General features: G+C 36.3%; 1 protein-coding gene and 1 long non-coding RNA gene across 2 annotated transcripts; both read left to right on the top strand.

Moving 5' to 3' along the window:
- The first annotated feature begins 16,089 nt into the window (after positions 1–16,089).
- LOC122088074 (cytochrome P450 736A117-like) lies at positions 16,090–18,475 on the top strand. The gene is given in 2 exon segments (XM_042657216.1): positions 16,090–17,141; positions 17,698–18,475. Coding segments are annotated over 2 exon segments (1,593 nt in total). The 5' UTR covers positions 16,090–16,169; the 3' UTR covers positions 18,319–18,475.
- A 1,701-nt stretch (positions 18,476–20,176) lies between these two features.
- LOC122088042 lies at positions 20,177–22,447 on the top strand. Its single transcript, XR_006142957.1, has 2 exons — positions 20,177–21,968; positions 22,063–22,447. It is a non-coding gene; the product is annotated as an uncharacterized LOC122088042 (long non-coding RNA).
- Positions 22,448–22,500: the final 53 nt, after the last annotated feature.

Below are 22,500 nucleotides of genomic sequence, written 5' to 3'. Positions count from 1 at the left end.
AACTTCTTAGTTTCAATTTTTGCAATAACCTGCTACTTTGTATGGTCTGCCCGAAATCACAAAGTGAAACAAGGTAATTTGCTCAATTCATTATTGATCATATCTCAGAACAACATATGGATTAATGAGCTCAAACTAGCCCCCTCACAGGCTAAAGATTGCCAAGTCAAACTTAGCCCTATCCATGACAATGAACCCATTATCCCATGGCTTGTTTACCTAAAGCTTATTCCAAGCATATCCACTATCATTGTAATAGATGAACATTTCTTAGCTGACACCCATAAAGCAGGATGAGCAACAGTAATTTTTTTCATAATAGTAACATTGTTGATACCTTTGTTCAAAATGGTTTTCACAGGAGTGCACAAGAATCAGAGGTTAGAGACATTATTGTAGGAGTGCGACAAAATACGAACGGTTTGTCGTCGTCTGGACTGATTGCGAGAAAATTGTTACGCTATATGAACAAGATCAGGACTGCTGGCCTTGGAGACTCTTGCTTTTTTGTTGGATTTATTATACTTATCTTAAAATATTACATTTTTAGAGTTAGTAAAAATTTGTAGAAGGAAGTGTGTTTGTTTGGCCCACTATCTAACCTAGAAGGTTAAATCTGACAAACTATGTTTAATTAATATGAATGCTATTCTTTTCTTCTAATTGATATTTTTTAGTTTCCACACCTAAAAAAAAAAAAAACAATATTAAAAGCATCAAATCGCTTGCCTTTCACAGGAGTGCACAAGAATCAGAGGTTAGAGACATTATTGCAGGAGTGCAACAAATACGAACGGTTTGTCGTCATCTGGACTGATTGCGAGAAAATTGTTACGCTATATGAACAAGATCAGGACTGCTGGCCTTGGAGACTCTTACTTTTTTGTTGGATTTATTATACTTATCTTAAAATATTACATTTTTAGAGTTAGTAAAAATTTGTAGAAGGAAGTGTGTTTGTTTGGCCCACTATCTAAGTTAGCAGGTTAAATCTGACAAACTATGTTTAATTAATATGAATGCTATTCTTTTCTTCTAATTGATATTTTTTAGTTTCTACACCTAAAAAAAAAAAAAAAAAGCATCAAATCCCTTGCCTTTGCCGGAAGGACTGTGTTGAACCAATCAACCCTCGCCTCAGTTCCATCTTACCTCATGTCGACCTTCCTTTTGCCAAGAAAAATATGGACAAGACTAGACTCTATCTATGCAAGATTTTGGAATGGGGATGATTCGACCGCAATAAACTTCACCTTATTGGCTGGAAAGAACATCTGCCAACCAAAAACTTGTGGTGGTCTAGGGATTAAGTCTTCTGAAATTCAAAATAGAACCCTTATCTATAAACTTTGGCTGGAGACTAATGACTGAACCTAATTCTTTATGGGCTAGAATTTTGAAAAGTAAATACTTCTCCAATAGAAGTTTATTTCACCCTACAACCATCAAGAAAAAATGATCGTGGCCTTGGAACAGTCTTACATTGGTCCTCCCTGACATACTCCAATGGTACACCAAAATCATTGATAATGGTCAACAAACTGACATTGAATGGGAACCATGGGTCACTCCAATGAAAGGAATTTGGGGTACTGCTTTTTCCTCCATTCCTAAATTCTGAAGGAACAAAAAGGTAAGAAACCTCCTCCTCAACAACAATTGGAATACAAATCTTCTTATTTCATTTTCACCTATGCATGTTGTTTTTTCTATTACCTCTATACCTATTAGGGAGCAGGAAGATCAGTGGAAATGCAAACTTTCAAAATCGGTTGTCCTAACCGCTAAGTTGGCTGCAAAGTTTCTAAATAATGGGACATTTACTAATAATATTGGATTTTCCAACAGGTGCCCTTGCTCATTTCTATGCTCACATTGATGGCGTTTCTTCTGGAAAATCCAAAGTCATCCCAAATTTGAACTATTTTTCTGGAGACTTGCCCTTGACGGATTGTCAACATGGGATGCATTGGGCAAATGGGTCCCTATGGAGAATACCTGCGTCTTCTGTAACTCTTGGGTTTGAATGCTACGGCCCTATAGGTTCCCTCTATCCAACTTCTTATCGTGTATTTTTTCAGATCCAACAGTTTGTCTCTACAGGACAAGGATCATTTCTTCTTTCAGTTTATTATCTTTTGGTACTATATCTGGGATCATAAGAATAACATAATTTTTAGAAAAGGAAAATTAAACCCATATAAAATCCTAGGACCGACCTCACAATGGCTATCTCATCATAGGAACCATATGCATCAATGTATCCTACCAACCCATCCCAATGCATCTGGGGACTCCAATCACATAGACCAAATCACAACTGCCAACCCATTACCATAGAATGAGAGTATATTAATTTGTACCCTAGCATACAACCAGAAAGAAAATATTATAAGTTGGGTTGAAGGCTTTCTACAAGAAAATAGAAAACTGCTACTAATAATGGATTGTTTACTAACAGGAAACCCTTTTTGAAAGAGGCGCCAGGGCTCTACTGCTTGGAGTACAATCAACAACAAACCATGGATGGAATGTGACTGAAATTTGGACCAACTCAGAGATAATCAAACTTCTCTCTTTTGACCTGCATAACTTTTTGTGGCCTCTCAGTTTAGCTCCTAACTTTCTAATGTATATAGATCAATGAACAATGTCTTATGTAGGGTTCTACCTCACATAGACTAGGTAAACCACTTTGCTTCCTTTGCTGAAGCAACATTGGTAAACGGTAAACTAACCACCGCCACTTTTGTAACTGCTGTAAAGCTCGAATTGCCTATCTCCTTTTGTTTGATTAAATCAAAAAAAAAAAAAAAAAAAAGCATCAAATAACTTCGGTGACACACATACAAGAAATTCTATATCTAGTATGTATGTTTGGTTACAAAGAGAAGAAAAGAAAAGAAAAGAAAAAAATTGAACTTTAAGAGAGATATAGACACATAGGAAATCATTGTATAATCATTCATTTTTCGTCTTATTATGTTTTCATATTTTCTCATGTTTTCTTGTGTTTTTGACAAGGAAATTTTTGAGGGAGCAAAAGAAAATTTCACAATTCCCAAGGAGAATTTTGAATTTCAAAAGGAGAATCTTCTCATGGATGAAGATATACCTAGTATAAAGAAAAATTGTTAACCCAAGGAAAAAACTACAATTTTTGTACATTTTTTCTTTTCTTTTCTTTTCTTTTCTTCTCTTGGCTACCAAACACAACCTTAATACACTCTTTTTACATGGTATATATTCACTTGGGAACTAATTTTTTTTTTTTTTTTTTTCCGGCTAAAGCTATTGGGAACTAATGAGAGCTAATTCAAGAATCCATAGAATTTCGAATAAGCCAATTCATTTGGGACCTTGCAATTCCATTCTTTTTTTCTATTCAAAGTTCAACCCTTTGTCTCTGTGTTTTCACATCGAGTTTTTTCAAGATGAGAGATGTCAAAGGGGCTTCTTACTTCCGAATAAACCTTCAAATTTATATATAAACGTCTGTTCATCAAGAATACGCAAAAAAAAAAAAACACTTCGAATTGTGTTGATTCATCTTTTGAGCTACACTGACACTAGAGGTGTTGGAAGTGCCATTTATATTTTCATTAAAAAAATGTTTTGCTAAATGTAATCTATACCATCATCAAGAAATCGTCAGCCATCAAACTCGACCTCCATAAAATAAAAGGCATTTTTTTTTTTTTTTTTTTTTTAAAGACTATGAGGTTTACATCCATTAATATCAATGTTATAATGAATTTTTTTCTTTGATGATAACTGGTTAATCACTATTAATCTTAAAAAAGTGTCATTCATATAGGCATATAGATTTTCCGACTATGATATGAGGGTTTTTTTTTTTTTTAATCCCATTTGCTATCAAGAAACTATTCGTGTTTGATAGTGATAGTGACTAGGGGAGAGAAGGGAGTTACACTAATATGTTTGGCGAGTGCTATCTTGTGTGTCAGGATTTGTTCTGCTGATCATAATGTCAAAGATGGATCGGTTTCTTCATCTTTATGTTTTTATTTTGGCCTATTAGTCAATTCTTGTATTCTTTCATTTTTTATTTTAATAAATATTTTTATTGATTTATAACCAAAAAAAAAAAAAAGTACATAACGATCTGTGACTTTGGATGTGGCAGGAAACTTGATCCATTGATAATGTCCCTGAACACTACTGTCCGCAGGGAGAAGTGCCAACCATTAGGGCACAACCTAGATTGGCCTTTGTTAGGAGACCGATTGACTAGTCGTCTATGTACTTATATTCAACCTTATCAATGCAAGCTGAACCCGGGCTAGATCATTATAAACTGAGAATTCTATATAAAGGGATTTTGGTACAATACTTGACACGCAAAGAGATGAGCCTAGAAAATTCTCTAGTGAGTGGCAGTGTATCACTCGAGGACAGATTTGATAATGTTTTGAGCATTGATCTATGCTCTAGAAAATTCTTTCTTTGGGCTTAATTAACTAGTGTTTTTGTTTTCGAATTGATTACGAAATATGAATGATATGAATCCAAATCGGACTAACCCATTATTAATTAATACTAGTTCCAAGGTTTAAATAGAGAAATGGACAAATGGAGCATTTGCATAGGTCGCATTTCTAGATAGAAAACCACTTTTGTTTTTATTATTTTTCCGATAAACGATAAATGAGTAATTGACTTGTTACACAATCCTATGTGGCTCCAAAATTTTTTCTAATTTTTTTTGTTATAGAAAGCATCCACATATATTAATCAATATTAGTCGTAAATTTCATTTTTCAATTTTACATAATAATGGTGTTCACTTCACCTGGGCATGATCGAGCTAATCAAGAATCATGTATAGTGGACACAAAGACATTTATTTAGACCTTTCAATTCACTGGAATGGGTAGTCATAAAAACGTGTTCTTAAGGGTGCAATATCGCAAAGACCATTCACACACACACACAAAAAAAAAAAAAAAAAGTTCTTTCTCTGCGATGACCCAAGGGAACTTGAGAGCCCACACAATAGGCAACACCATGTTACAATCAAATCACGATGAAAAACAGCCACTAATAGTGATGATCATTTTGAGACATATTGACTAAAATTAAGTTGTGTATGCCTAAACAGATAGGGAAATGGAATTAGATGTGAAAAGATGCTCATGTCTCAATTCTACTTTCCCATGTGTCTCAGCGTACGTAATATTATTGGATAGTATTTTTTTTCTCACAAAATTTTATTATACTAAGAGAACAAAAAAAAAAAAAAAAATGTTTGACACTTTAAGAGATGTTGACCAATATGAAAATTCTTTTATAATGGTTCATTTGCTAAAGGGAGGAGGTCAGGCATATTGTTAGCTTCCCTGGAACTAGTTGCTGCTCAACCATTGGAGGGGCAGGAGGACTTTTCTCGGAGAAAGGTGAGACAGATATAATGTTGGGTATAACACTAGCGTGCTCAGCTTTTCCCTTTTTTTCAAAATAGATGAAGATGGATAGAGTGTTCTAAGTAACTCAACAATGAGAGCGTTTGTATCGTTTTTTGAATTGGCATAGACACAGTAGTCTTCCCGTGTAGAAGCAAACCATCTCTAGTAATTAAACTCATAAATATTAGAATTGAATCCCATTAGCAGTGGTTCACTTAAGAGAGAATACAATTTAAAAGTGGAAATAAGAATGCGTTCCCTCTCTCTCTCTCTCTTTTCCTTTTATAATTACACTCGGTTTACTTCTAGTCCAAAGTCATGTAAAAATAAAATTAGAAAAAAATATTTTACTTAGGCCCCATTTTCTTTTAATCCATTGTGACGAGAAAATCTCTTCCTTGACATGGTCTAACCTAGGGGTGCAAGTTTGGCCATGACGGTCTGAACCCGCCCTAATCCCGAACAAGTATAGATCCGAAAATTTTGGCCTTGAAGGCTGGCCTGACCCTGAAATTTCTGACCCTGAATCAGGGTCAGGGCGGGTAAGGGTTGATGTCTTTGGCCCTCCTAACCCGCCCTGAACCTAGCCCTGATAATTTTACCTTGACTTTTGGCTTGACCCGGCCATGATTTTTGCCACTAATGTTGACTTTGGATTTTTCGTTTTCTTAGAATGTTATCTTTGTTTAACATGATAAGAGTTTTGAGATCTTCGGATTGTTTGCCTTATTAGGATGGCCTCTTTGTTTATCATGATAAATAATTGAAATTTTTTGGATTATTTGCTTAGGATAATATCCTCTTTGTTTACCATAATAGTCAGAGTTATTTATATTGTTTGAATGTTTGCTTTAGGATGTTCTCCTCATGACAAGTAATTTGTAACTTTTTGTTTTTTTTTTTTTTTTTTTTTTGTTTTTTTTTATCTCCTCTTAATTATGAATCTTTATAATTTTTAGTTATTTCATATTTTCTCAGGTCAGGGTCAGGATATACCCAGTCCTTGATGGAAAACCAGGGTTAGGGTCAAGGTCAATCAGGGTGCATAAGGGTTGGACTGAACCCTGAAGAGTTGGGCCTTGGTTAAAATTTTACGGCTCTAAGTTAGGGTCAGGGCGGGCCTGAGCCTAGTCAAGGGGACTCAGGGTTGGGTTAGGATTTTAAGAAGCTCGGCCCAACCTGGCCCTATTGCACCCCTAATCTAACCCTTTAATTGAATCAAAGAAAGAATATTTCCAACCTACAATAGAGGAGTGAGAGTTACCATAACTTTTTACTCTTCCATAATTCAATTATGGAATCAAATATCTATATCTGCAGCCTACGGAGAAGAAAATCTAAATCTTTTTTACTGTAACAAACTCTTTTTATGTGGTATTCACTTGGGAACTAATGAGAGCCTCAAAATCAATAGAAAATTTTGACCCATGATGATGTTGTAATAATGAAAGTGTCATTTATATTTCCATGAAAGGGTTTTGCCGTGTAACAAGTGAATTCTCACCAAGAAATTGTCTACCGTCAAATTTGACTTTTACAATAAGTGTATTCTCAGTATTCAAAATATGAGGTTGACATTAGCTAATATCAATGTCATAATTTTTATCTCTTCTTTCGGATCCGTTTGGTTTTAAGGATGATTAAAGGGATGGGAAGTGAATGTTAATTAAAAAATTTTGTAATCATTATTCTTACATGATTCTATACTTTGTCATTAACTCTAAATTATTCCATATTTGATTATTAAATTTTATTTCACTTTGTATTTAAAATTGGATTTGAAAAGAAAAAATAACATCTAAAAAGTATTATTATTAAATATGATAGAAAATTTAAGTAATTTATATAATCATGTTAGATAATAATTATAAAACATTTCTATTATAGATTTAAAAAAATTTTACTTACATTCTCTTCAATTTTTCATGCAATCAAATAGAGCCATTGTGACAATGTTATTAATGATTAAATCAAGACCAATCCTTCAAGAAAAAAAGTGTCATTCATTTGGATCTTACGGCCAAGGATTAAAGTATCGGTATCGGTCGTCGTATCGGTCGGCCAAAATTAAGATACGTATCGGAGAGTATCGTATCGTATCAGAGATACACTAAGATACGCTAAAGATACACACATAAATGGATATGAAACATTTTTTTAAACACTTTTACATAAAGATTTTGTTAAAAAAAGCTATTGATAACATGTATTATGCATAAACACTAAATTGAGGGTATCGTACTAAGAATTCAAGGTTTGTAGTTGTCCCATAAATGTAAAATCCTTATTCCCAACTTTGATTTCCACTTTAGTTAGAGAGAAATATGGCTGACAGCAACCTTGGAACAAAAACCCTTCAAAAAATCGTGTTTTTCTGAAAAATTATCCATCTTGGTCATTATATGACCGATGCGTACTGATCGATACATACCGATACTCACCGATACGTATTGATACTCACCGATACATACCGATATATATCGATACTCACCAATACGTGCCAATATATACCGATACGTACCGATCTATACATACCGATATGTACCAATACATACCGAAACATACATTTTACCTCAATTTTATAATTTTCATACTCGTATCGAGGCATATCGTATCTTATCGATGTTTATTGATGGTGTATTGATGCATATCGGTATGTATTGTAGGATATATATCGATATGAAAGGATTTTAAAAATTTCATGTATCGTATCGATGTGTATTGTATCGGTCGGCTAAATTTAAGATACATATCGGAGGGTATCGTATCGATATCGGTATCGGAGATACTTAAAACCATGCTTACGGCTATGATGTAAATGGTATATTTATCCGATTTTTGATACTAATTGCAAAAGTTTTTGAGTATGACAGTATCCAGGAGAGAGAAGAGAGTAATATACGTATAAAGTGTCACATAAGCTGCATATCTAAAAGACAGTGCAAAGGAAATAACCCTGCGTTACTTCCTAACCTTAGATTGTTAGGCGATTGACTGACTAGAGTCCTCTACTTATTCAACATTATCAATGCAAGCTGGACCTGGCCGGGTTTAATTTGTATAAACAAATTTAGAATTCTCTATAGAGGGATTTTGGATCAATACTTGGACAGATTAAGAGATGAGGATGTCCAGGGATTTATGTCTGGAAATAACCTCTTTTCAAAATGAGGGTAAGACTGCATATATTATGACAGGAATCTCATGCTCCAGGTATTAATTTTTTCACTTGACACACAAAGAGATGAATGAATATGATAATGCCTATATGGACTATCTAGGCTGTCGCAATCACATGTAGTGTATAGAATTCTATATGAACAAGTTCAACTTTCCTAGTGAGCAGCAATATGTCACCTTAAGGGCATGTTTAAGACTGTTTTGAGTAGGCGTGTCAATTTTAGGTCCGATCTGATAGGCTTGATTGAGCTTGACATGTTTATGGTTTGGCTTGGATTGGCTAGGCACGTTTGTAAATAGGTAGTTCATGGTGTATGCCATAAGCTCGACAGGCGCCCGATTGGACCGACACGTGTACAAGTCCAACTTGACTTGACCATTTATGTGGTATATTTTGATTTTTTTTTGGTAGAATAAAGTATACATTCAGGACCACATATCATGACATAAATTTGTTCTTCCATTTTAATTTACAAAGCCAACGCCCCTCCATTGTGGCTATCTTCTTGTTGGCGGTGATCCGATTCTCTTCTTGGTGGCAAGAAGTTGAAGTGTTGAGAAAAGTTTTAGGGTTTGGTAGAAGCCTGCTTGAAATTAGCAATGGGATGAGATGGGTAGACCATATTACAGATTTTGTTAGGTTGTTGCTTGTTCCCCTGCTGATGGCAATGCCGAAGGTGGAGGTTAAATTAGTGTTGTATTTTGGTTTTCTTTTGATGTACTCTTTGTTCTGATTTTTCAATTCAATTATCTTTAGGGGAAAAAAAAAAAAAATGAAGCCCACTTGAAATTGAACTGATTGCGCTTCTTTGTAATGGGCTTATTGGCCATTTGTTTAAGCCCATGTGGGCTTTGGAGTTTTGAGTTGTGTGGACTTATCTCCTCTGGTCTTTAACCTCATGTGGGCTTTGGAGTTTGAGTTGTGTGGGCTTTACTCCTTTGGTCTTTTACTCCATGTGGGCTTTGGATTTTGAGTTGATTGGGCTTCTTAGCTCTTGTCTTCTACCCCATGTGGGATTTTCTATCATTTTAGGGGCTTATGCCCTTTTTGGGTTGTAATCTCCCTCCCCTTTTTTTAATACATTTATTTTCCATAAAAAAATTTATATATTGATATTTTTATCAATTATAGAACGTAATTAAGTGTAATTTTTTTTTTCTAAATTATTGATGATTTAGCAAATATATTAAAATTTCTAAAATATAAGACAATTAAAGCCCTTTTAAGGCTTTAGTGGTGATCGATTAGCCTGGTTAGTAGAAGCTTGGTTAAAGTTCAAAACTCGACCGAGCCTGAAACTTGACTAATTCCTTAAATAGGCAGTTCAAGTTGTAAGCCAAGAGGCCCACTAAGTCCGACCGATCCTGATTGATTAGCAGCTAGCACCTTGATTTTGAGCATTGATGATCTTAGGCTCCATTTGGTATCGTTCTAAAAAAACGTTTTTAGAGTGTTTTCGTTCTATTGGAATGAAAAAATGGAATCTTCTGTTTGGTGCACTTATGATCTGTTTCTGTTTTTTTGGAACAAAAAGTGAAAAAAAAAAAAAATGAAAAAAGGAGATTGGACGGAACTCCATTTTGGAGTTTGTCTTCCCAGTTTCGTTCCATTTTACAAAAAAAAAAAAATATCATTCCCGATAAAAATCTAAAATTTTGAAACACCATTTTTTCGTTTAAAAACTGCATTTTGACACAGAAACTGAAATTTTCGTTTTTGACACGAAACGGCGTTTCTGGAACAGAAACAATACTTAACGGGCTCTTAATCCTCTAGTAAGGAGCGATAAGGAAATTAGAGAGGGGAGCGGTGGATGGGCATCAAATAGAATAATTTACGATCAGACAGAAATAGATTCTATACATGATTGGCTATATAATTGAATTCAATTGTAATCCTCTCTCTATTTCTCTTTTTGTCATATGAAATGATGTCACTACCCTCTATATATGAAATCATTCCATCATAGATCATTGATGCAGTCTTCTATATCATTGCCCTGATTTATAAATGGGCAAATTCAGCACATTGTGTCATTAAAAAAAAAAAAAAATCTTTTATATCCATGTACCATAAATAAATTGATGGAGGATGTTAGGTAAGCCACTAGTTCCCTTGGAGTTAGCGGCTCAACCAATGGGAGGTATTGGATGGGATAAGAGAAGTATAGTAGAGAAGACCTTTCCAAGGGAAGGAGGAAAAAGATAGACACAAGGGAGGATATACCGCTAACACACCTACTCTTTTCTGATAAATTGACATGGTCCACAAAATTTCACGTGGCCAATCTAAAAGGTACCGTAACTATAGCTATTTGAATGTGAGATTAGTTAAGAAAATCATCTAATAAAGTATTAGAGATTCCTCTCTACATATGGTGTTGAGAACCCTGTTTCCTACTTAATAAAAGGTCATGTGGATTGGAGCATCAAGGTGCAGTTTGGGTTGCCCGAACCAGGCTTTAGGATCTCTTTAAATTTATTTTCGTCCACCCATAAGAACCTTGTGGGCCAGGCTTTAGGATTTCTTTCTTTTTTCCATCATTATTGTTTTTTCCTCATTCCTATCGAGGACCTAGGTCACTAATGATGAAAAAATTTGGTTGCTATCCGGCTGCAATTCTTACTGGTAGTCAATGAGATAGAATAATTCACCTTTTTATTCACAGATATCTTTCTAAATTTTTTTATGGAAAAAGGTTGAGTATGTCGCCGATATTAATTATGCTAGCACCCATTGTGTCTATCTCTCTCTTCCATTTTTCTGAAATGACCCTCATATCCTTCCTGAATGATACTCCATCATGTGTTCCTATTGGTGCTATCCACTAGCATACTTGATATCGGCGGCATACCTATCCCTCTCCCTTTTTTGATCTTCAAAAGTATCCTTCTAGATTTTAATTTCATTGGCTGCTAAAGGATGCCGTCCCGACTCCAAGAGAAAGGGAAAGGGAAAAGGAGGCGAGGGGGATTACATGATGTCATGCATTCGATGCGAGGAGAGTCAAACAAACAACCTCCTAAGAACTTTGGCCAAGGTCCTTAAGCATTTCTCTCTCTCTCTCTCTCTCTCTCTCTCTCTCTCTCTCTCTCTCTTTTCACATACATACATACATGTGAACAAACTGGAATTCATTGAAGATGAACACTCCCTCATATTTCGTTCTTTCTCTAAATTAGATTGATAAATTTGAATGATGAAGCTGCTAAGGAAGTGAGTGAAGAGATTCCATCTCCTCATTCATGAAAACCAACCATTTTGTAGAATCAACTGAAGTAACAACTTCAGAATATGTTACAGGCTCATTATTTTTAATTGTATATACAATAGATAATGCATAAGCAATAATTTCAGTATGCCCATACTTTTGTGGTTGTCTAATATTCCTCCTTGATCTATCCCTAGTAATGCTGTACCACTCTTCTTTTTTATTTTCTTGAGCATCATCTCCTTCAGTAAAAATAGACACCTGAACTAAAGTAGATTGTGCTTTGTTTGAAAATGAACCACCAACTTCAAACTCAACATTCTTTCTGGAATTTTTCTTGACCTTCATCACAATGAACATGAGCTTTTTTCTTAAGATGCAACATAACAGATTCATCAAAAGTAACATCTCTGCTAATAAGAAATTTTGAAGACTTTGGACTAGGGTATCACTACCTATATCCTTTCACTCTAGATTTATATCCAAGAAAAATGTATTTCTTGGCCCTATGTTCCAACTTCCCTTTGTTCACATATGCATAAGCAGAATATCCAAATACTTTTAAATTGGAGTAGTCTACAGACTTACTTGACCAGACTTCCTCCGGAGTTTTACACTCAATAGCTGTGCAAGGAGATCGATTCACCAACAAGGTTGTTATGTTAACTACTTTTGCCCAAAACTCCTTATTCAATCTTGCATTTGATAACATACACCTTTTCTCTTCTAACAAGGTTCTATTCATATGCTCTGCCACTCCATTCTGCAACTTCTCAAGTAAATTCTTCCATTGTTTGAAAGTGACAAACACTTGATTTTTGTGCTTCAAAAAATAGGCCTAAACATTCCTAGAGAAATTATCAGTGAAAGTAAGTAAATACCTTGCAATAGGCCCCTTTGAAGCTACCTTAGAGGGCCCCCATAGGTCTGAATGAATATAATCAAAAGTTCCATTGGTCTTGTGAGTAGCAGTACTAAAATTGACTTTCCTCCTCTACTTTCCAAACACACAATTCTCACAGAACTCCATTTTTCATGTACTCTGACTAGACAACAAACTCCTTTGACTTAAGGATGCTATCCTTTTTTCACTCATATGGTCTAACCTAATGTGCCATAAATTTGTGACATTTGATTTAGAGATAGATGTTGAAGCTGCTGCAACAGAGCAAATGACTGTAGTATCCTGCAATACATACAAACTGTCAACTTTAATTCCTTTCGTCAGCAAGCGAACACCCCTACTGATCTTCATGACTCCACCTTTAGCTGTATATTTGCACCCATTTGAATAAAGAGTGCCCAAATTAATGCGATTCTTCTTCAAATAAGGAACATGCCTGACATTAGACAAGGTTTTGACAATGCCATCATGCATCTTGATCTTAATCGTTTCCATTCTAACAGTCCTACAGGAGGCATTATTTCCCATCAATACAACTCCACCTTGAACTGATATGTATGTGAAGAACCATTCATGATTGGGACACATGTGGTAGGAACAACTAGAGTTAAGAATCCATTCATCCTGTGATCTGACTCTGTCATTAGTACCAAAAGTATATCAGACTCACTCTTATCTTCGACAATACTAGCTTCTGCAGAATCATCTTTCTTCTGTTGATTTTGGGCACCACCGCTTGCTTTCTGTTTATTTAAAAACTTATAGTATTTCATGCTAATTTTTCTTATAGTAATTGCAAGTTAAATTCTTGTGCTTAGATTTCAATCTAGCATTCTTTTTGTCACCATCTGAATCCTTTTCATTTGGTCTCCCTCTAGCTATCAAACTAACACCCTCAGATTTATTGGTTGATGTCAACTCATCATCAATCTTCTACTTGCTTAGTAGATTAGTTATGATATCCTCAACAGAGATTGTCTCTCTATCATAAATCATGGTATCCCTAAAAATCTTATATAATGGAGATAGAGAACATAACAATAATAGGGTCAAATCTTCATCGTCTATTTTTATATCTATCATTTGCAAATCAGTAATAATAGAATTAAACTCAGATATGTGGGATTTAATGAAAATACCTTCACCCATATAAAGAGTATACAATTGCTGCTTCAATCTCAGCCTATTAGTGAGGGATTTGGTGAGATAGATATTCTCTACTTTGAATCCGTCTTCTTTGAGAGAACTTCTTGTAGAACTTTATTCAAGAGGCATAATTGAATAACAAAAAGGATTTTATCATCCATCTTATTCCAATCATTATTGGACATAGTTATAGGTTTTTTCGTCTTCCCAATTAGGGTTTTCTTCAACTCCTGCTGTGTAAGAACAACTATCATTTGAACTTGCCACAGACTAAAGCTGATGTTGTCGTCGAACTTATCAATATCGTATTTCGTTGATGTATAAACTATGAATAGAATGATCAAAGTAACCAAAAGCTCTAATACCCGTTTGTTAAGGCAAACACCAACTAATACGAACATTAACACAGATAGATCTGCACAATGAATAGAGATTTAATGAGGTTCACACACCGATGTGGTGTGCTACGTCCTCGAGCGAAGAAGAATATATTTCACTATGTAGAAGAGAGATTACACCCAAACAGCGGGGAGAAAACTCACTGAACCCTAGCTCGAAAACACCCTCAAATATTAATGACTTGCTCGACAAGACAATAGTACATTATATACTCCTCCAAGTCGCGGGTCGATCTATCCGGTCATGGTCGATCGGGTCAAATTGTACTACGAGGGCATAGACCCCATACGAGATCAGTGTTGGGCTCCAGGCTTGAGCTTATCGGCCCAACCCCTCTGCTTCCACCACAGATCTCAGAAAACTTTCCATTCAGGTGGCCACCAAAATATATCGGAGCGAGTCATTCTTCAAAACGAGTCAAGAATTCGAGAGTAACTTAATAATTTTAATATTTATTATTATTATTAATTATTTTTTAAATATACTTTGCAGAATGGACTCTACTATCAAGACATCCATTAATCAATGTCAGAACATCTGATAATCTCCTAATGATCAGATCTTTATTGAGTAAGCATATAGTCACTTTCATCACTTTTTTTATTGCCTTCTAGTGATCCATTTAACGTTTTTAACATATCTGCCCAACATTTATAAGCAATGTTTGGACGGGTGCAAGTCATCGCATGCATAAGGTTCCCTATTGCAGAAAAGTAAAGTTGTCTTTCATATTTTATATCTCTTTCCTCCTCATATGGAATGAGTGTTGCCGTAAAAGCATAATCAATTTTGAATATAGAACTTTCTCCAAATTGAGAAAGCCTATACGATACTAATACTCCAAATAGAACAAACCGATACGAATCAGAACAAATTGACATGTCTCGAACAATTTTGCTTCTGATTTTTTATAAAAATTGGATTTTTTTTGACTATTTTACCCCTAGCCCGTAACTTTCCACTGATATGGGATTGGCAAAGATCAAGTTCGGCGTCGATAATATTTATATGGATTTCCTGATACGGAGGATCTGATCATGATTCCAAAAACCATATTTGTACCACCTCCACTACCTATGATATGTTCTATAATGCACTTTGACTCATGGGCCTCATGACTTTAAAACGTATTGTGACTATTGAAAGGATATTAAAGGTTGTCAACTATTCCAGCTTCTTCCCCTAATCGATGTAAGACTAAAGAGAAATGCCCCCTTCGACGCCTTGATCGCCTTTATCTTGCCCAACCTTTGATCAGCTTGCTCCACAATTGTATACTACAGTACTAATGGATATACTTATACAATGGGATAAGAATCTTTCTGGTACTACAAAAGTAATAAATTTGGAAAAATGATGATACTTCTAATACAAAAAAGTTCCATTCATTTTCTAGGGGAAGGCCTATGATATTTCTCATGGAGTCCATCAATGCAGGAGTGACAAGCCACGAATAGTTGGTTAGAATATATAATCCCACGTGATTTTCCAGACATCATGTATCACTTCAATTCTTTTGTTCTTTTGATTTGAGGGTCTCCAAGGAGAGCCACAGAACCAGACTTAAATGATTGGAAAACTCCAAGTGCCTTTCAAGGACAAGTTTCAATTCTTTTGTTCTTTTGATTTGAGGGTCTCCAAGGAGAGCCACAGAACCAAACTGGAATGATTGGAAAACTCCAAGTGCCTTTCAAGGACAAGCCTCTTTGTTGCATGTGATCTTATAAATGGGAAAGAAACTAGAGGATGAGGGGTCGGAATATGTGGTCCAAAAAACAGACATGGCCGGCAAGAAAGATAATTAAGACTCTTTGAGCTGAACCGGTCCAGAAGCGTTTCATCCATATATTATGATTGGAGCTACTCTTCCGTTATCATATTGCCTGGAGTCACCTCAAGATAATGGAGCTACTCTTCCATTATCCTATTGGCCAACTATGCTTACTTCATCCCTTCTCCTTGCTTCTTTGCTTTCTTCTCCTATTTGTGTTCTTGTTCATCAGGAATAATAATAGATCAGTAGGTACTAAGAAGGGAAACAACCCGCCACCTTCCCCATGGAAGCTCCCAATTATAGGAAACCTCCATCAATTAGGCTCCTTGCCACACCGTGGACTCCATTCCTTGGCTCAAAGCCATGGCCCTCTCATGCTGCTTCACTTTGGTAGCAAACCAACTCTAGTGGTTTCATCACCTGATGCAGCTCGTGAAATCTTGAAAACCCATGACCTCATCTTCTCGAGCAGACCGGATTCGAGCTTCGCTAGGAGACTATTGTATAATCACAAGGATATTGGCTTCGCGCCTTATGGTGAGTATTGGAGACAAGTACGCAAAATTTGTGTTCTTCAGCTTCTAAGTATGAAGAGTGTTCAATCATTCCAGCCAGTTAGGGAAGAGGAGACGAAAGCGATGATCAAAAATATCCAAAATTCTTGTTCATCTTTGCCTTCATTTTCAGCTTTGGTAGATTTAAGTGAGGTGCTCTTATCTCTAACAAATGACATAACATGTAGAGTGGCTTTAGGGAAGAAATATGGTGGGGAAGAAGGTGGTGGTAAGAGGTTTAAAAAGATGATGGACGAATTTGGGTATTTGCTAGGAGTTTTTAATGTAGGGGACTTCATAACATGGCTTGGTTGGGTGAATTATGTAATTGGGTTGGAGAAGAGAGTGGAGAAAAATTTTGCGGAGATAGATTCTTTTCTTGACCAGGTAATTGAAGACCACATCCATGGAAAGAGAAAAAAGAATGGTGATCACAATGATGCAGATGGTGGTGGCCAAGATTTTGTGGACTTCCTTCTTAGGGTACAACAGGATGAGACTGCTGAAATCACCCTTGGGAGAGACCACCTCAAAGGCATTATAATGGTAAGTAATATATTTTAGCCGAAGATCTCATTCAGTGATGCAAGAGATGCAAAGCTATCCCTGCATCCTTGGACCATCAAGTTTTGAGCATTAGCACACCACTTTGTTTTTTTTTTTTTTCTGTTGGTGCCATCTTGGGACGCATCTAAATGAAAGTTTTTGATTTGTTACTAGGGAGAAGGTTTTCTGATCTGAAAGTTCACAAGTATAAGTCCTTTTGGGTGCATACTTATCACATGGCAGATTAGATTGCGCTGAAAGTTTTTGAACAGAATGAAGGGGAAAACCCTACGATGCATCTTAATATACCATTGAGCCCTTGGATGCATCTTCAACATTTATTTTATACTCAAAATATTGAGACCTTGGATGCATCTTAATATACCATTGAGCCATCTCCATCTAATGCAAGAAAAGAGCATTGGACATTCAAAAATACAAGGGGAAAACCCTACGATGCATCTCATATGAACGGATTTCCTTACAATTTAATTTCATATTCCTTAACTATAAAATGTTTCTATTTACTTTGAATGTCTTATATCATTTTTTGCAGGACATGTTTTCTGCTGGAACTGAGACCACATGCGCACTCCTAGAATGGACAATGGCAAGGCTATTAAAGCATCCAGAAGTCATGAACGAAGTCCAAAAGGAGATAAGAAGGGTAGCATCTGCGACTGGTAGGGCATATATTATAGAGGATGATATAGAAGAAATGCACTATTTGAAAGCAGTGATCAAGGAGACACTACGCCTTCATCCTCCAGGCCCTCTATTGATTCCACGTGAATCAACTTAAGATGCCAAAATAAAAGGGTATGACATTCCAGCCAAGACAACAGTGATCATCAATGCCTGGGCAATTGGAAGGGATCCTGCATCATGGGATGATCCAGAAGAGTTTAAACCAAAGAGGTTCTGTAATGATACTAGTTCTATTGATTTCAAGGGCCATGATTTCCAACTGATCCCGTTTGGGGCAGGTAGAAGGGGATGCCCTGGAACCCACTTCGCCAGTGCTGTAGTTGAACTTGCATTAGCCAATCTTCTGCACAAATTTGATTGGGCATTGCCTAATGGAGCAAATGGAGACGCTTTAGATGATACGGAAGCTCCTGGACTTTCATGCCGCCTGAAATCTCCTCTTCTTGCTATTGCAACTACTTACTACTAATATTGAGAATGGATGTTCAGCCTCTATGAAAACTATTCCAATGACTCAGGTATTGACCTCAGGCCCACATCAACATATTAGTCACGGGTGACTTCTTACATCATGCATGCATTAATGTTATTGTGGATTTTATGCAATGGAATTGTCGGTTTTGGAATCTTTTATATTAAAACAACCCAAACCTAAACTCTGAATAGCCAATCAAAGCGCATTCTATATATTTCTGTCAGTTGATTTTCCTTACTCTGCGCCCTATTAATCATGCCATGGACTGATGGACTGGATAGGATATCACATGGGCATTTATATCAAATATATGGTGGAAAGATAATTCTAAGCTTTACCACCTCCCCACCAACCCCACCCCAAAAAAAAAAAAAAAAAAAAATGCTAACCTCTTGAGTGAATAGGGTTTGGTTTAGCATAGTGATAGTACCTGAACCTGGAAAGGACCAACAATGTCATTGTTATCAACAGGACCCACTATACCATGGAATATAATGAATAGAGAAAATTTCTCTTTCATCATGGCTGATGAGAATCCTATTACTAAGATATCATAATTGCTTCCCCGAATTTATGAAGTCTGAAATGCCCTGGGTACTATTCCGAAAATCCTATCTAGTCACCCAAAATGATGAATTAAGAGGTTCTTTTTTCACCGTAGGTGAAGGAAAAGCCAATCTCCAATCAATATATTCATTAGCTTGTGTAAGTCCAAGTTGTTGAAAACGTTTCGCACAATAGTGTGGATCATGAGCTTGAGAGGTATACTCATCAAGAACCATATTAGTAAACATTTCTAGGCTTAGGATTTTCTATATTTTAATTTGCATTTCTTTTAAAATCCTGTGCAAGGTATTTTCACATTTGGACATTTAGGACACCCAATCCAAAAGACCTAAATTTGATCTGTTAGTACCAAAGACTTAACTTGATTAGGTAGTTTTTGATTTAGAAGACATGCTCTAATTTGATAACTTCTTAAAAGATCCCACTTGTGCATAGCCCTTACAGGGTTTCCGGTCGAAGTAGTTGTGGCTGACCAGTTCCCAGCCGAACATTGTGTCACGAGAGCTCAAGGGTCTGCCGGACTAAGTAACCGTTTGACCGGGGACACCCATCTAAATTCTTAAATTTCTACCCCTTATTATATATGGGAAGGGAGTCAATTGATTTGGTTTAGTTCAAGATACAAAAAGGCTCATTTGATTTTGTTTCCAGAAAAGTTTTTTTCATTTTTCAGTGCTCAAAAATGGAAAAATATCTCAAAAACCGTTTGATTTTTCTGTTTCATTTCACTTGTTTTCGGAAACAGAAATAGAAATTTATGCCTACTTTTGTGTCTGGAAACAGAAATAGAGAAACAAATTAGACTTGTTTATCTGTTTCTAAAAACAAGTGGGAGCAAAAAAAATTGTGAAAAACCCGATACTTTACTCTAGGGGTGTCAATTCCTAAACCAAACCGGTAAAACCGGCCAGACCGAACCGATAACAATACGGACCGAATCGAACTGAAGCCTTATTGGTTCGGTTCGGTTTGGAGTATTGCAACCCCAAAACCAAACCGAACCGCACCAGAAACCGGATGAACCCGAAACCAAACTGAAACCGGCTCAAAACCCGGACCGAAACTGAAACCAAACCGGTAAGAAACCGAAACACTCCAAAATTCATAAAAAAAAAAAAAATCAAAATTTGCATAGTTTTGTATACATTTGTATGGAAAGTCGAATCCAAATTAGACCAAAAACCAAAACCAACCCGGTTACAAATCGATTTAAGAAACCGAAGACAAACCGAAACCAAACTGCACCGAAACCCAAATCGAACCAAAACTGGAATTTCCTTATTGGTTCGGTTTCGGTTTCAACTTTCCCACACCGAAACCGACTCAGCCCTGACCGAAACCGAGCCGGACCGACCGATTGACACCCCTACTTTACTCGGCCTATCCAAACCCCAACCCATTGTTGAAACTCTCTCGCTATCCAAATGCGGCGATTCTAACTTGGTTGTGCGAAGCTCACAATTTCAAATTGCCTTCATCTTTCTGAAACTCATCTCCATGAAGCATACCTGCAACTCCAACATCATGCCTTCACTCGTGAGTTGTATTCCTACAACGTCGTGTCTTCACTCATGTCTTGAACTTGACTACATTGTTGAAAACATTTCGGGAAACAGAAACATCAAACACCTTTTTGCAATTCCAAAATTTGTTTTTTAGAGCAGAAACGGCAAAACCGTTTCCACTGTTTCTAGACACAGAAACAGGAGAAAAAAAATCAAACGGGCTGAAAATATGAAACTCAAATCAAACAGAGAATAGACACATTTTTAAAATCAAAATCAATCGATTGATTTTGCTTTTGATTTATATTTGGTTTTATATTCACTTTAGATCCTATTTGGATGTTTGGGCCTTCTACCAAAAAAAAAAAAAAAAAAGATGTTTGGGCCAATTTTTTACATTGTCACCCGAAAAAATGAAAAAACCCTTCACCAAACTTTTTCCAAACATAAAAGATGAATATAATTTGTTACCCACATTGATTGAAATATTAAAAACAATACAATTTTACTTGATCCCTTATTTGGTTCAAAAATAGGTCATTCGGAATTTGGATATGTTCAACGGTTTTAATTATTCAAAACAAAATTGAACCAAATCGGGGAAATATTCTAGTTTTTAAAATCAAAATCGAACCAAAATGAACTGAGTAAAAGGTACGGAAGTTGGATTCTCATACGTACATCCAGGTGAACATATGGATCCAAACTCTCGCTAGAAATCAGAAATATATATTAAGAATAAAAAAATGGAAAATGATACAATGCCAAAATGCCACTCAAATAGGAGACGCTTCCGAAGCTACTACCCCACCTTCGACATTGCCATCAGCAGGGGAGAAACAAAGGGAGCACAACCTGGAAACAGGAACGAATACTAAAAAAATCTATAATGAGGACCCATAAGGGCGTCCTTCTCCAGCTCCATCCGAATTAAAGCAGGCCAAGATAGATTGAGCCGGTACCCAAGATGATCTGCACACCGAAGCCGTGCCTTTACATATATCACAAGGCCATGTATGGATAGGAAAGATACATTATCCTATTTTAATAATAGGAACTTGGTCCATAACACGTGGCAAGAGTGAAGTACACATTAAGACTTTGTTTTTACCCAAAATACAGCAAGATTGGCTTGTTTGGCCAACTATTGGGTGTCACTGGTAGGTGTGAGACCCACTAGTGTCACCCACCTGTTGGGGTTTTGTGGACCCCAGCATGTCCGGCTTGGATGAGCATGTGTGTCTCAGTCTGCTCGTCGTAATGTGGTCATGTATGCCCGATGATGTTAGTTACCTCGCCGAAAACGTGACTTAATGCGTTTTGATCCATAAATGGACAAAACCAAATGGACCTTAGAAGATATTCATAACGCTAGGGTATAAATAGCTTTTATAACACTCTCTCCCTCATTTATGATTTTTAGCAAAGTGGGTGAGAGGAGTAAAGAAGAGGGAGAAAAGATGAAGAAGGAGAGAAAGAAGAGGAAAGAGGCTTAGCTCTTGGATTCCGGAGCTGCATCTTACCTTTCCATCGCCAGAATAGTGTCCGGTGACTTGAGATCTTCATTTTGAGGTAAGTAACACCATAATCTTGAGATTTGATGAAACCCTCTTTGTATATATTTAAATCTAGAGGATAATGAAGCCATTGTGTGATTTCCTTGAAGTATTTGAGAAGGGAAACAAAGATTTGGAGGTTATTGAAGTGGCATTTGAGTTTGGGAAGAGGATTCCAGGATTTAGGGTTTTCCAAGTAAAGATATGATTTCTTTCCCTTAATCTTATTGTTGTCTTAGATCCATAGTACCATCAAGTAGATGAGGCTTAGAATGCGTGGGAAATGAAGTGGGAATCACTCTATTGGGGTTCTAAGAGTTGGAATGGAAGAAAGAAGGAAAATAGTAAAATCTGAGCGAACCGACTAGTGTCTGAACCGCCGATGTGACCTACCAGTCATGGTTAACTCCTACTTTTGTTTTATCGGATGTAAGCTGTGATTTTCATAGAAGACCCAGATTTTCGATTTATATAATTTTTTGATTGGGCTAAAAATCTGCTGATAACCATGTAGAAGGTGATTTTTTAGTTCAATAGGTTTTTTTTTT

The sequence above is a fragment of the Macadamia integrifolia genome, chromosome 9 (assembly GCF_013358625.1).
Source record: "Macadamia integrifolia cultivar HAES 741 chromosome 9, SCU_Mint_v3, whole genome shotgun sequence".
Taxonomy (NCBI): Eukaryota; Viridiplantae; Streptophyta; class Magnoliopsida; order Proteales; family Proteaceae; genus Macadamia; species Macadamia integrifolia.
The sequence above is the reverse complement of the archived record's forward strand: the minus strand, read 5'-3'. Positions and strand labels throughout refer to the sequence as shown.